Source organism: Melanotaenia boesemani, chromosome 10 (genome assembly GCF_017639745.1).
Source record: "Melanotaenia boesemani isolate fMelBoe1 chromosome 10, fMelBoe1.pri, whole genome shotgun sequence".
Lineage (NCBI taxonomy): Eukaryota > Metazoa > Chordata > Actinopteri > Atheriniformes > Melanotaeniidae > Melanotaenia > Melanotaenia boesemani.
Genome location: NC_055691.1, coordinates 3,420,843 through 3,434,826, shown reverse-complemented (window position 1 = coordinate 3,434,826; position 13,984 = coordinate 3,420,843). Strand labels below are relative to the sequence as shown.

The 13,984-nt window shown below is 41.0% G+C and overlaps 1 protein-coding gene across 2 annotated transcripts in view; it reads left to right on the top strand.

Annotated features, from left to right (window-relative positions):
- The window catches only part of ripor1 (RHO family interacting cell polarization regulator 1), a 63,855-nt gene that overhangs the window by 39,254 nt on the left and 10,617 nt on the right, over positions 1-13,984 (top strand). For both annotated transcript variants that reach the window (XM_041996431.1, XM_041996430.1), the window contains exons 7-16: positions 2,575-2,724; positions 2,829-2,892; positions 3,113-3,156; positions 4,867-4,992; positions 5,084-5,232; positions 5,656-5,800; positions 10,171-10,296; positions 11,807-11,964; positions 12,050-12,677; positions 12,766-12,902. In XM_041996431.1, coding sequence (XP_041852365.1) covers positions 2,575-2,724; positions 2,829-2,892; positions 3,113-3,156; positions 4,867-4,992; positions 5,084-5,232; positions 5,656-5,800; positions 10,171-10,296; positions 11,807-11,964; positions 12,050-12,677; positions 12,766-12,902 — 1,727 coding nt within the window. The remainder of the gene's footprint in view (positions 1-2,574; positions 2,725-2,828; positions 2,893-3,112; positions 3,157-4,866; positions 4,993-5,083; positions 5,233-5,655; positions 5,801-10,170; positions 10,297-11,806; positions 11,965-12,049; positions 12,678-12,765; positions 12,903-13,984) is intronic.

Genomic DNA, 13,984 nt, shown 5'->3' with positions numbered 1-13,984 from the left:
AGAAACAAAGTCATGTTAAGACATAATTAAGCATGTGGGCAAAAATCATAATAAAATAAATTAAACTATATAAAATAAGTAAATTTAAAATTATTTAATGCATGCAGCTGTCTAGATTAGTTAACAGATGGCAGATTTCATGCACAGGTGCATAAGAATATTTTTTAACCTGGATTTAAGAGTTTCTTTCTTTAGTGAAAGTTTAATCTCCACAGTTTGTTCCATTTGTTTACAGTATAACAGCTAAATGATGCTTCTCCATGTTTATTCTGGACTCTAGCCTGGACTAAAGTCTGGACTCTGGTCTGAACTAGCTTGCTTAAGTTCTTGGATTTAAGAGTATAGGAAAAGTTAAGGATTTACACGGTTGTAAAAAAAAAAGATTTGTATCTGTAAAGAAAAATAGAAGTGCTTTTGCAGACATCTGTTAACAGATGCAAGGTGAAAAACTGTGTGAAAGTTGCTGAGGCAGATTTTTGGTCCTGTCTTTACACCTCTTTTCAATTGGATGATGACAAATCAAACTGTCCAATCAGAGAACAAAAAAAGTTTATCGCATTATCAGATAAAATGATATTACTCAGTCCAAGTCTGGAGCCGCAGGCGTTACAGACTCTCTCTGCAAACTCTCTGGCTTCACTGTCCTCCAGCTGGCTTCCATGCACCACAGTTACTATTTCACCAGCGCTTCGATTCCAAGGCAGCCACTGCTGCATTAGGCTAATAATGGTTCTCCGTAATTTTCCTACTTGCTTACATTCATAGCTGCCAATCATAACCAAATAACTCTGGTCTTCTCAATAGGACCTGAGCCAAGTAAGGACAGCTCCAAAAAGTCCAACCCAAATTTCTAGCCTGTGCAACAGGTTTTTGCTATTCTTAAACAGGAAAACCCAGCATTTAATCGGCACTGAGCTCTGAAACACATACTTTGTTAAAATTGTGCTGATTACCAACAGATTGTCAGTAACTTATAATACACAAAGAAGATGTACAGAACATCCACTCTGTAGCAGGAATGTGTTGGTATGAGCTCGGCTGAATATGGATGAAGAACCAGAGAATATAAGAACCCACCAGCCCGCCTGTCCATCTCAGACCAAGAAAACACCCAGATATTTAACCCTTAAAGGTCTATGATCAAGCTGGTGTGACCTCCTCAGGTTTTCATGGGTTAAGAGCTCCTCCTTTGTTGTACAGTTGGAGTAAATTCTCACTGCTCCTCCTGTTCGACAGTCCTTTCTTGTGATGAGCAGTTGGAGAACATCTTCAGGTGTCTGAACTACAGTGTTCTGCAAGTTCATGCTTCTCATGAACTAGTTCAGAGGTCAGTTCACTCAGTTTAAAATGAATAGTTCACGTTCATATTCCGTCATTTTAGTTTTTAACTTGTTTCAAGTTTGTTTCATTTCAGTCGTTCTGTCTGAGTCTTCTGCAGATAATATGTGATAATTTCATGAGTAATCATAAGCACACAAAGCATGTGATGCACACGCTGCATCTGCAGCTTCTCTCTTTTTACTTCCACTTACGAGTCCAGAGCAGGACTGCACCAACGTTGCTGAGGAGCATTGCCAGCTTGTTATACTAGAGTACACAGTGCATGGTGGGTAACGTGCACTGTATGAAACAGGTGCAGTTCTCGAAAATGTGCAGGACCTCACATAATCTAAATGATTTCACTTTCAAGTTTTATTTACAAACATATTCAGTTCAATGTTAACAGAAAAATGAATGTGTTCAAATAACACGTTCATTTGAATTTGTTCATGCACAACTCTGCTGAACTGCCCCTAACCTCCATACATCACTGAAGAGCCACGGGCACCAGAACAACCCCACGATGTCCAAAGTCTCTAACATCTGAGGAGGAATCTTCTTCACACCAAACACCTCTCCATTTGAGAGCTTCCTGACTACCAAAAGCAAGTCCTGCATCCCCTTTCCTCAAGGTCAACAGATGGTCCTTCAAAGCTTCACTGAACATCTCCCACACTGACTTTTTGCCTCTTTAGCTGATGAGGATTCTGAAGATGTTGAAGCACATAAAAACACAGATCTTCTAGTCCTCCTGTACCTCCATGCTGGTTCAGGACATCTTCAGGAATCCTCGTTCATCTTGCCAACCTCCTTCAGCTCGGGTGTCCACTATTGAGTTCTTAGGTTACCATCCAGGCTGCAGCTTCTGCTTTCAACTTGGTTCATTTGGACTCTGTATCTACACGTTTTCTGAGAAAATGCAGGGGAAGTTCAGAAGGAATGGAAGATCCCCATGGACAGGGGTCTTCACCACCACCTGATCCAACTATCTGACAGCTCTGGTCTTCTTCCTGTATGATGACCAAGTCCATCATTCATTTCATCATTTTCAGTGCAAATGTTTATTTATTTTTCAGTGTTATGCCAGTGCTTCCTGTTTTATCAGTGGTAGTCATGTACTTTCAGGAGTAATAACATATTTGACCCAGATGGTTTCCTCAGACCCAATCTGATTTGCTTATTAAAGAACTGGGTTCAGTTCTGATCACCTCACCCCTTCAAGGTTTTTTGATATAAGTTCTGATCTCCTGCCAGATCGAGGAGCTGTATGAAGCCTACTGTCTGCAGAGGAGACTGAGAGACGGAGCCGACAAGATGGTGAAGGCATTCACCGCTTCTCTTGGAAGCAAGGAGGCCAGGGAGAGTTTGGCCGAGGCCAACAAAGGCTACAAGGAGTACACCGAGGTGAGCTGAAGGGATGGAGTTGGTGGAGACCCAGGATCCACACCAATGGGTCAGACTGTGTGTAAACAGCAAAAATGACTTACTGAAAGTGTTCCTGCCTGCAGAACATGTGTGTGTTGGAGAGTGATCTGGAAACCCATCTGGGAGAGTTCCACATCAGAATGAAAGGTAATTCCTCCAAATCCGTTTACTGCGGAGAAGCATGTTAAAGTTCATCTGCAGCTGTCCTGATGATGCTGAAACTGCAGACATTAAACAAGGAGTTCCAGCTACTGCATTAAATATTCTGTATCTGATGAAGATTTGCTTCATTTCACTTCTCACAGTTTGGTTCTTGTGGTTGAATAGTCCTGAAAACTGATGGCTTTTTTCTCCACTTGTCTTTCAGGTCTGGCTGGATTTGCCAGGTTGTGCGCTGGTGATCAGTACGAGGTTGGTCTCTGTCTCCCTCTGTTATACACTAATCTACTTCTGTTCAAGTAAACACGGAGAATCACGCTGTTTTCACATAAATAATACACTCTGTGTTCTGTCAGACCCACAGACAGAACAGAATTGGACCGAGACCAGTTGATCCAGGGTCTGCAGGGTCTTGCTGATTTGTTTCGGATCATAATAAGGATTAAAACTTTATTCATCTTTCAAAATTATGGAAGGAAGGAAGTGTTTAACAGCAGCAGAGAATTTAAAAACCAGTGAAACAACTTGAGAAAACAACAACATGAAACAGGGCAGAATTCGATTAAATAAATGGATAAAATCTGAAAGTTAAGACTAACTGGTAAAGGTCACAAAAACAATACGAAGGTATTATTTATATATTACCCTCCCAGCAAAGTTACAGAGCTCCTCTAACCCAGAAAAGAGGGCACAAGGTAGCCAGATTAGCAGCAACAGAATCTGTAATATATTCATCAGACAATACCAAAGCCCCTATGAAAAAGGAAAGAAGTAACCTCTTCTTCACGAGGCCGCGTCTGAAATGACATAGCTAAAATATGTCAGCATACTGTATCTAAGGTAAGGCAAGGCAAGGCAAATTTAGTTGTATAGCACATTTCATGTACAAGACAATTCAAAGTGCTTTACAAAAAACATTACAGCAGGGTGCAGAAAGCAATACAAGTGCATTAAAAAACAAAGATTAAAAGAAATGCAATTAATGAAATAAAAACAGAACCAAGATGCTAAAATAAAACAGATAAACTGCAAGAAATAAAGTTCCAGTGTGGAGAAAGACTATATTAAAACATGATTCCAGGTTAAAAGAACCAGATGTAGATTTTGACTTCTAAATAAAAACTATTGAAATGCAGCAGAGAACAGGTGGGTCTTTAACTTGGATTTAAATCTGAGGATCTGATGGATCTGAGGCTTTCTGGGAGTTTGTTCCAGACATGTGGAGCATAGAAGCTGAATGCAGCTTCTCCATGTCTGGTTCTGACTCTGGGAACTGATAAGAAACTGGATCCAGATAACCTGAGGGTCCTGGTAGGTTCATACTGGGTCAAGAGGTCTCTGATGTATGTTGGTACTAAACAATTTTTAAGTTTTAATTATTTTTGTATGTATAACATTGGTGTCAAAGGAAAGTTGAGACATGTGAGCTTGCTACAGAACATGTGAAACTGTAAAGGCTGCTGGGATCTGTGGGTTCTTTCAGCATGTACAGTTGGGTGTCATCAGCATAAAAATGGTAACTGATATTATGACCTGAATTAGCTGCCAGGAGGCAGCATGTTAACAGAGAACAGATGGGGACCAAGTACTGAACCCTGTGGTGCACCACAACTGATCTGTGCCACTAAGAAGTTTAAAATTATTCAGACAAACAGAAAAAAAGTTCTGTTAGAGAGAGAGACGGGCAATAAGCTGAGTTACTGGTATCCAGCTTCCTTTAGTTCCTGCTAAACAAAGCTGCTGGAAACAGAGTTTCACTCAAGTCCAACCTTGATGCTCCTCATGTTGTTTTAATAAATATTTTCACTCAAAAACACTGAAACTTCATATTATCTCTGATGAAAGTTGGAGATGTCTGAAAACCCAGCTGATAAGTTTCAGGACTTCTTATCTGAATACATTTTGGAAGATTCAATGTTTTTTTCAGAACGAGGATGTGAGTGTGATGACTTGTGTTTTCAGATCTTCATGAAGTACGGTCGGCAGCGGTGGAAGCTCCGGGGACGGATGGAGATAAACGCCAAACAGGTGTGGGACAGCGAGGAGATGGTGTTCCTCCCACTCATCAATGAGTTCCTCTCTGTGAAGGTTGGTGTCCACAGAGTGTCATTATTTAGATCTGGATCTAATGTTTGAAGATTATGTAATTCAACAACGTGTGTGGTTTCCTGTTTCCTAGGTGACGGAGCTGAAGAGTTTAGCCAATCACGTTGTTGTTGGAAATGTTTCCTGTGAAACTAAGGACCTGTTTGCTGCTCTGCCTCAGACGGTTGCTGTGGACATTAATGATCTTGGGACCATTAAACTGAGCCTTGAAGTCACATGGAAGCAAGTCTTCTTTTTTTCATTTCCTGTCAGTTAAATCAGTGCTGTTTCAATGATTGTATATTTGTCCCCTGAAAGCCAAAACTTGAGAGATTGATATGCAATGCAGATGAGAAAAGGCTCGGTCACTGTCGATTAGTCAAAAATGTACTCTACAAAGTAATGAATTCTGTTTTGTTGTTTTGGCTGGCCTTTATGGTGCTATATCTATGAATAGATTTATTTTACATCATTTTTGCCTCATAATCTGATAACTGAGGCTGTCCTGAAAAATACTTTTCGGATGTTGCCTGGGATTACATGGATTGAGCTTCTACATGTATTTTTTACATTAAAATAAGACAAAAATAAGAAAAAAAATAGCTTGGATTTTTAAGGTTTAAATAATTATTTTTTTGTGACATCCTCCCTTTTTTTCCTCTTCAGTCCTTTTGATAAAGAAGAACCAGGTGCAAGCACAGTCAACAAAGCTTCCACCGTCAACAAAGCTCCAACCGTCAACAAGAGGTTGTCAACCATCCTCAACCAGAGCCCACCTGACACACCATCTTTACGGGAACAAGCCTTCTATGTGAGTTTCTCTCTGTTTTAGTTTTTCTTTTTCTTTTCTTTTTCCATCAGTGGAAAGGTTTCACTCCTTTTATATGTCATTGTTAAACTGCATAAAAGACCCAAACGCATGTTCTCCTGCCAGCTGAGGAACATGCAGACCCACAGCAGTGAATCTGGTTCGGTTCTGGCAGAGTTTTTATGTAATTAAAACATTTGACAGAAGTTTGTCAGCACCCTGGTGGTTTGTTTGACAGGCAGGTCAGAGGTCAGATCATTTGGTCTCTAACTGCTTCGTGCACTTTGTTCCACCCACTGCCACTGTGACGCACAGTCATTGCCTCGGAGTCTAAACAGACGGCCTCTGCTGGACATCTTCAGAGGTACACTGAGCCAGAGCTGCCCCTGTAGTGACATCTCCCCCACAGGACGGCGCTCTGCAGTAAGTCCTGATGATTCAGATCCCGTAGAGTAGAAGCTCAGAGACCCCAGTGCCATGGAGAAGTTGGAGTAGAACAAACGTAGAACCGTAGAAGTGATTGTTTGTGGCTTCATGGAGGCATGAAGTTTGTGTGCAGGTTTATTAGAAAGAAGAGATTTAGTGTTAGTATTTTTATGTTGTTTTTTTTTTACCATCAAACAACAAGATCTGCTGCGCAGGATTTAATTCTGAATATTTCTTCCTTATTACTGAGAGATTAAATGATAAATGGTCTGTATTTATATAGATATTTATATTTATATATTTTACCCAAAGTGCTTTACAATATACAACACATTCACCCATTCACAGTCCTGATGATGGAAGCTGCCATGCAAGGCGCTCAACCACAACCCATCAGGAGCAATTTGGGGTTCGGTGTCTTGCTCAGGGACACCTCCACATGAGCTTGACAGCCCAAGGATCGAACCGGCAACCCTCAGGCTACAAGATGGCCACTCCACCGGCGTGGCTCAGTGGGTAGAGATTATTATGTGCTACAGCACAGCATCTCTGAGGCTACATGAATATTTTGGAAACCTGTCCACACAGCCCCCCTTTTAAAAACATTTCTGTCCATGTGTAAGCATAGAGCATGATAAAAACACTATCCAAACCAACCAGTGATGATTTATCCCCACCTCTGAAGCCATGTTAGCCAGTTAGAAACCTAAAAGAAAAATAACTGCTTCCTTAAAATTCAAAAACATATCAGAGCACAGGAACGCAGAATGTTTGGTGAGGACTGATGGTGACGTTATATCAGTAACTCACTGTGATGCCTCCGTTCTTTAGTAGTTAACTACAAACTGTGTACATATAGCTAATTCTCAGTGACATCACACTGTTGTTTACGCCACCACATTAGGTGGCAAAAAGCCAGCTGGGACCCCTCTCACACTACAGCGTGACTATTAACTGTTTCTCATCAAGGATGGCGCTAGAGGACTTCACACTTTCCAAACCAGTTCAGCAATTTTGTGGTCAAGTGTTTCAGCTATATTTTGAAAAACGCACGCTTGTTGGTGCTCAAGACCTGTATGATTTTCCAAATCAGACGACGAACAAACAGACAGACACTTTTATTTATCCCAAAGCTGGGAAATTAAGGATTGCAGCAGCAGGCAGTGGTGCCTCTGATAACAAACAAAAATAAAGCAGCAAAACAAACATACAAATCTATGTACAACATATACAAATCCACAGAGCAAGAGGGAAAAAGTAAGAAGAAAAGGCTATAAAAGTATATAAATTTAAATACAAATATGCAAATTCAAATGTAAGAAAAACAATGTGCAAACCAAAGTAGAATTTAAAAAGTAGAACAAAATATCAAGTTATTAAACAGAGTGATGGAATGTGGCAGGAAAGATTTCCTGTATCCGTACGACAGCGGAGCTTCTCAGGCTGTTGAAGAAGGAGCTCCGCTGGCTGACCAGTGTGTGGTGGACCGGATGGTCAGGGTTATCCATGATGGAAACCAGTTTGTTCAGCAACCTCCTCTCCACCACAGTTTCAGAATGGTCCATTTTGAAAGTGCCCCAAACCAAGTAGCTGTATTTTCCTCTTCATGTCATGTAAACGTTAGAATTACTGTGAGAAAACATTCGAATTTTAAGGTGGTTTTGTTTATTGAGACCACGGAGGAAAATACATGTCGAACTTTTCATTAACACTGAAAACTGCTGTCACTGTGGTGATCCACGGTGAAGGGTGATTTTGTCCAATATCCAGCCGGTTTCACCGTGGTCGCATTTGAGAAACTTTAGAAACTTGTTTTGTTCAATTTCTGCTTTACACAAAGTATGACTGACATATGAACTTAATGACTGTCCTCCCGGTTACACATGAACAACGTTTTTGCTTACATTTCTTTTGTTTGTTCGAGAGTTAAATGAATGAACATGAACATTTCTACAAACTTAATGTAATTTGTATTCTTCTCTTTTTTGCTTGCTACCGTCTTTCAAACTTTTCCATATCATCCTTTTGCCTTCTTTTCTCAGGAATGCAGACAAACACAAAGTTGGACGGGACATAGGCTGAAGACAACGGGTTGTCTTTTACCGAACGGAAAACAAAATTAGCCTCAGTTGCACGTTCGTTACCGAGTAGCGGGAAGTGTCTGGTCTCGGGGCGCAATAACATTAAACCACTGCAGTTTGCTGCACTTTAGATACGCATTGTCTTTATTTTTTTCTTATAAATAAATATATTCAATAAACATAAATAGATTTGGAAAGAGTACAAAGCAAAATTTTTGATAAACTTACCAGCGACAAAGCACTCGCTCCACACCTGAGCACTCTGACAGTTTCCTGTTATCTGGTTTGACGGCAGCAACACATTTAGACGTCGTTCAGGTCAGCAGGCAGTCTGGTAAATAAAATCCCATTCTTGGGATGTCAGTTGAAACATCCAAAGGCACAACATGGATGTACCATTATTATTATTATTGTTTTCTTATCATTTTGCCACCCACAAACTTTGCAGACGTAAAAGTCATGTGATCCGTGACGAAAGCTGAGAATGGTCTTTATAAAAACATGAAAGGTCCTGCTAACCTCCTCTTGACAAGGCTTTTTTTTTTTTTTCTTTTGCATCCTGTCCAAAATTACATACCTAAATATATCTTAACAATTACAAGGACTGTATATGAAATCTTGGTCTCAAAAGAAAGCTAAAATCACATCACAGTCGAAAATTTAAATATTTAATCTCCTCTTAAAAGAAAACCACATTACTTTCAGTCAAAACCAGAGGACAGCAACCCAGTTCATCTAGGAATTAGTAAAGTAGTCTTAGGAACTGGAATAATCGAGGCATAGCCCCCAAATTCACTTTAGAAACACCATGAGAATTCAGATATAAGTGAAGCCCAAGTATAAGTTAGAAAGAGTGAATACTTCACTATTAAACCTCCTTCATTGTCATGGAAGCTACCAGGACCTTCATGGTTTATTTCAAACAAACACAGAGTCATAGGAGAAGACATTAACAGTTTTTTATAGCTGTAATAAAACTTTTGACCACAAAACAACAAAAGTAAGACAAGATTTATGATTTTTTAATGCTACTGTCTGGCTGCTACCTCATAGTGCTGTCCTCATGTTTTTGTTACAATCCCATAAAACTGAACAGAAACTCCTGCCATCCTGTCCACACATAAACATCTGAATTATCCATAAGTTCATTTTCAGCGCCTCAAAACTGCATATGCATGTGGACGAAAGGCATAAACTAGAACCACCATCTCCTGCAGAACTTTCTCACTCATTGTCAGCTGACTTCAGTAACAAGTTCATGAGCTGTTCAGTCTGTCAGCGGTTAAAAGAATAATAAAGTTAACAGTTCTTCACATTGCTCTTCGAACCTTACTGATATAACTGACGGATCAGTTTCCTATCACCTCTTTTTGAACAGAGTCCAGTCTTCTACAAACCTGCTCAGTGAAGCAGAGGAGAAAACAACAAGGCAGAGTTCAACGCTGATCAGTTCATTCTGAAGCGGAACGTGAATCTGAGCTTTTAAGACAGTTTAATCTGATGCAGCCTCAACATGGGAAGGCTTGCTGTCATCTAGCTCCAGAAATAATCACTTCATCTGTAACTGATCAGATAAACAGACATTAAATTCTGTCAGGAACAATGGGTGTTGGTTTCTTCATTCACCTTCGTGGTTTTTTTATTTGCATTTAAGAGACACCAGATGGAGTTCTGAGGATCAGGCCAAGTTGGAAAATTTTCACTCTCTCTCCTTTACACAGAAACACAGCTGATTCTACACATCCATGGTTTGACTTGGAATATTTCAAGTAGCATTTATTTTGTCATTGAACAGCTGAAACAGTGACTTCCTGCTATCTCTCTGACTGTCTGACAGCTTTTTTAACCCATCCTGTTCTCGTGCAGAACATGCTCCATCGCCGTCAACAGCTGGAAAACGGAACGGCGTGGTCCAACTCGTCCGAGTCCTCTGATGACTCCTCCAGCCCTCAGCTGTCTGTTCAGGGCCTGCACAGCTCTCCACTTCAGACGGTAACACACAGCACACACCTTCAATCATCATCTTCAGCTCAGTCTCACATGTCAGTGTTTCAAAATGTTGAAGCAGCACTGTGTAACTTTCAGACCCGAAAACTCTGTTTCTGACTTGTTTTGATGGTACAGTCACATTTATTATCTACATTTCTGGAGACATAGTTGTCCCGCAGCATGTCAAGGCTGAGAAACCACATTTCACAACTTTTTGTTCCAGCCTGGGACATTACGTTCCAGCAACCCGTCGCACACCAGCAACTGGATATCAATATACTGGCCGTTTTGAATGCACATCATGGCTGATTCATTAAAAGTACTGATCTCTAGAAGATTTTCTCAATGATCTGCCCCTAGTGTCGGCTAATTAAGCATCTATCTTCACTTTTACTGTCTCTTCACTGACACAGTAAAATCAGTCTGATGTAGACTCTTGTCTTATCTCTTGCTCTGCCCTTTTCTCGCTTTCTTTTCCCTTTTTCCTCCAATAATGTTCCTTTGGGTTCCTTTGCTGAATCAGCCATGGTGGACATTCAGATGAGCCAGTGTGTTGATATCCAGTTACTGGTGTGTGACGCAGTGCCATAAAGGGAAACTCCTCTTAAACATGATGTTCCAGCCTTGAACACAAAGTTGACAAATGTAATTTTTCAACTTTGGGATGCTGCAGTGCAACAATAACTCCAGGGATGTACATAATATATGTCACTATAACATGAAAACAAGTAGAAAACACATGTATTTGAAGTCAGAAAGTTACATAATGCTACTTTAAGTTTGCCGAGATTAGCATCCCCTGGTTATTAAGATTATACATTAATTACATATATGTAACAAAGACTGATGAATCAAAACAGACTAATTAAGCACTCAGAAAATAAAGTGCACTTTATTTCTTTCTGCTCTTGCAGTTTGGAACTTATAAAGACCAGTGTTGTTGGAGCCACCTTGTATCTCAATTTAATGGTCTTTATGAGGTATAAGTCTGTCTGAAAAGAACAAAAATAAAAGTCCTCTATGGTTTTGTGAGGATAGTAGGTAGATAGCATAAATAACTGTAGATAAGGAAAAAAGAATGGCTAGAGGATAAAGTGCAAATATGTAAATATTTTCTGTTTTGTGTTGCAGTGTCAACATTTTTTCTCCTGAAAGCCAAGAAATGAGAGATTGATAGAGATGTGTATTATTTCTACAAAGTTCTGTTGGTAATAATAATAATAATAATAATAATAATAATTGATGTAAGAAACATTTTTACACATTTGTAGGGAAAATTATTGATTTTAAATGAATACAGATCAGTTCTACTTCAGAAAACGTTTTTGGTTTTGTTATCAGGACTATTGACGGTAGCAAACCCATCATTTGATATGAAGGATGAAAATGAGTTCAGCTCCTGCCACCGTTTTCCTCCCACTCTGACTTTCTAGTCTCTTTTAACTGATTTGAAGATACCAGCTGTGTTGTGGTGGGTGGGGTAACTCCGTCATCCCTCTGTGCTGTGCTTCAGGCTGTGGTGGCGACACCAGAGAAGGAGTCCATGGTAATGGGAAGTTCCTCCCCCCAGCCTGACAGAGGCTCTTCTTCCTCCTCCTCTCCGAACTCCAGTCACACAGTCTGTGGCACCTCAGAGGTTCCCAGCACCTTCAAACATCCAGCCCAGAACAGGTCAGGTCTAGTTCTGGTTCTGTTTGTTAAATAACATGTCTGGTACCGTGGTTCTCCGTCTGTAACCAGATGAACTGACTTACAGGGAGGAGGAAAAGAGAGTGATTCCTGTCGGTGAGGATGAGGAGGAGAATGCGGTGCTGACCCACAGCCAAGGGTCGGGTCAGTACTCGCGCTCTCTGAGCCACATCAGTGAAAGCAGCACTGATGGAGCTCTGCTGACGGAGCGCTCAACGTGCGAAGCAGGCGAGGTCATGTCTTTGACCTCCGGGATTTCCATCACCGACATCGAGATGGAGATGCCCAGCAGGATTTCGGAGCCCCTCAGTCCTGCTGCCTCCCATCCTGGCTCATCACCACGGAGACTCGGTGCTGAGGAGAAAGACTCATTAACTGATCCAGTCAGGTGTCTACAGGATCCATCCATGTCTGTCCACACATACCCCTCACCCAGGACTGAGACAGACCCAAAAGGTCAGATCAACCTCCAATCAGTGGGTGGCCAACTGGACACAGATGTGACGTATGTCGCCCAGCGAGTGACGGTGGACGAGGACATGTCAGGAGTGGGAGGAGAGGGCAATGCTCTGGTGGACAGTGGTCTGGAGGATGCTTTAGGATCTGTCCTGTCCTCTATGGATGACTACAGAGGACAGTTTCCTGAGTTACAGCTCCTGGAACAAGAGTTGAGGCTGCTGCAGGTGATGCTGAAGGTGAGGATGAGGATGTCTGATCATTATCAGGTTTGTGCATGAACATGTATGTGTCAGATGTCCTCCTGACTGTATTTTGTTGGTTCAGGGTGGCGGGCGTAGCCGCTCATCCAGCGTGGTCAGCCTCACCGTAGAAACGGCTCTGGGCAGCTTTGACTTCCTGGACACGTCAGACTGGGAGGAGGAGGAGGAGGAGAAGAGTGATAGGAGGAGGAGAAATGGCAGGTCAGTGATGACCACAGAAATGATCATGTGATCAGAACCACAGAGAGACAACACACTATTCATCAGAGCAACACATCAGGAATCTCATCAAGCCATATTTTATTCCCAGTAGAACATAAACAACATATTGGAGGTTGAAGCTGAGGCATTTTTCCATTTCATTAAAAATATGAGCTTATTTAAATCAGATGGCACAACACATCTGTAAGAAGTAGTTTCTGGACATGTTTAGCATGATGTAGCATCCCCTCTTCTGTCTGCAAACGTCTGGGAAGTGAGGAGACCAGGTGTGGAGTTTTAGGAGAGGAATGTTGTCCCGTTCTGGTCTGATGCAGGATCTAGCTGCTCGACAGTCCTGGGCTCTCATTTATCAACTGCTCTGAATATTTTCACATGAAGTGTGAAATTTACCATTTTGTACTTCTACTTAGAAATTCTCTTCAATAGAAGAACAGCTCTAGGCCATGTGCATACACAGAATAGAGTGCATGATTTTTGCAAGTGTCGCAATGATCTCAGTATTCAAATTCTTGAAGTACTTATTGCTAAATTAGTATCTTTTAAAATATTTTAAATAAAAAAAATTAACAGACATGTAGCTTAATTGGTTATAAAACTTAGAAAAGACACCAGTGACAGACAGATGAGAACTGACATTATCAAATATTATTTCAAACTCTGCGCTCCACTGTGAGTGCGTCATCAGATCTGTTCTGATCAATGAGATCATTTCTGATCAGATGCTGCTACACAAAAGAGATCCTGTTAGAGTTCTGCCATGGTTTGGGATCTGTGTGGCAAGATTATATTAACTACCACTGTGGTGGTATTGGTCACCTTCATGAAAGAGTAGGCAGGTTGGACATTCCCTGACCACTGAGCTGCATTACACCATCCATGCTGGATGCATCTTTTCTCTGGACCAAAACACATTTACTTCTCTTCAACTATTCAAAATCCCAGGAGAGAGCTTCAAACCATCAGAGATGCAGCTTTTCACCTGTCCACTGATAACAAGCTGGAAATTTATTCTCCTCTTTAGTCTGCAGGACACTGTGTCCATGGTTTCCAGAGAGAATTTC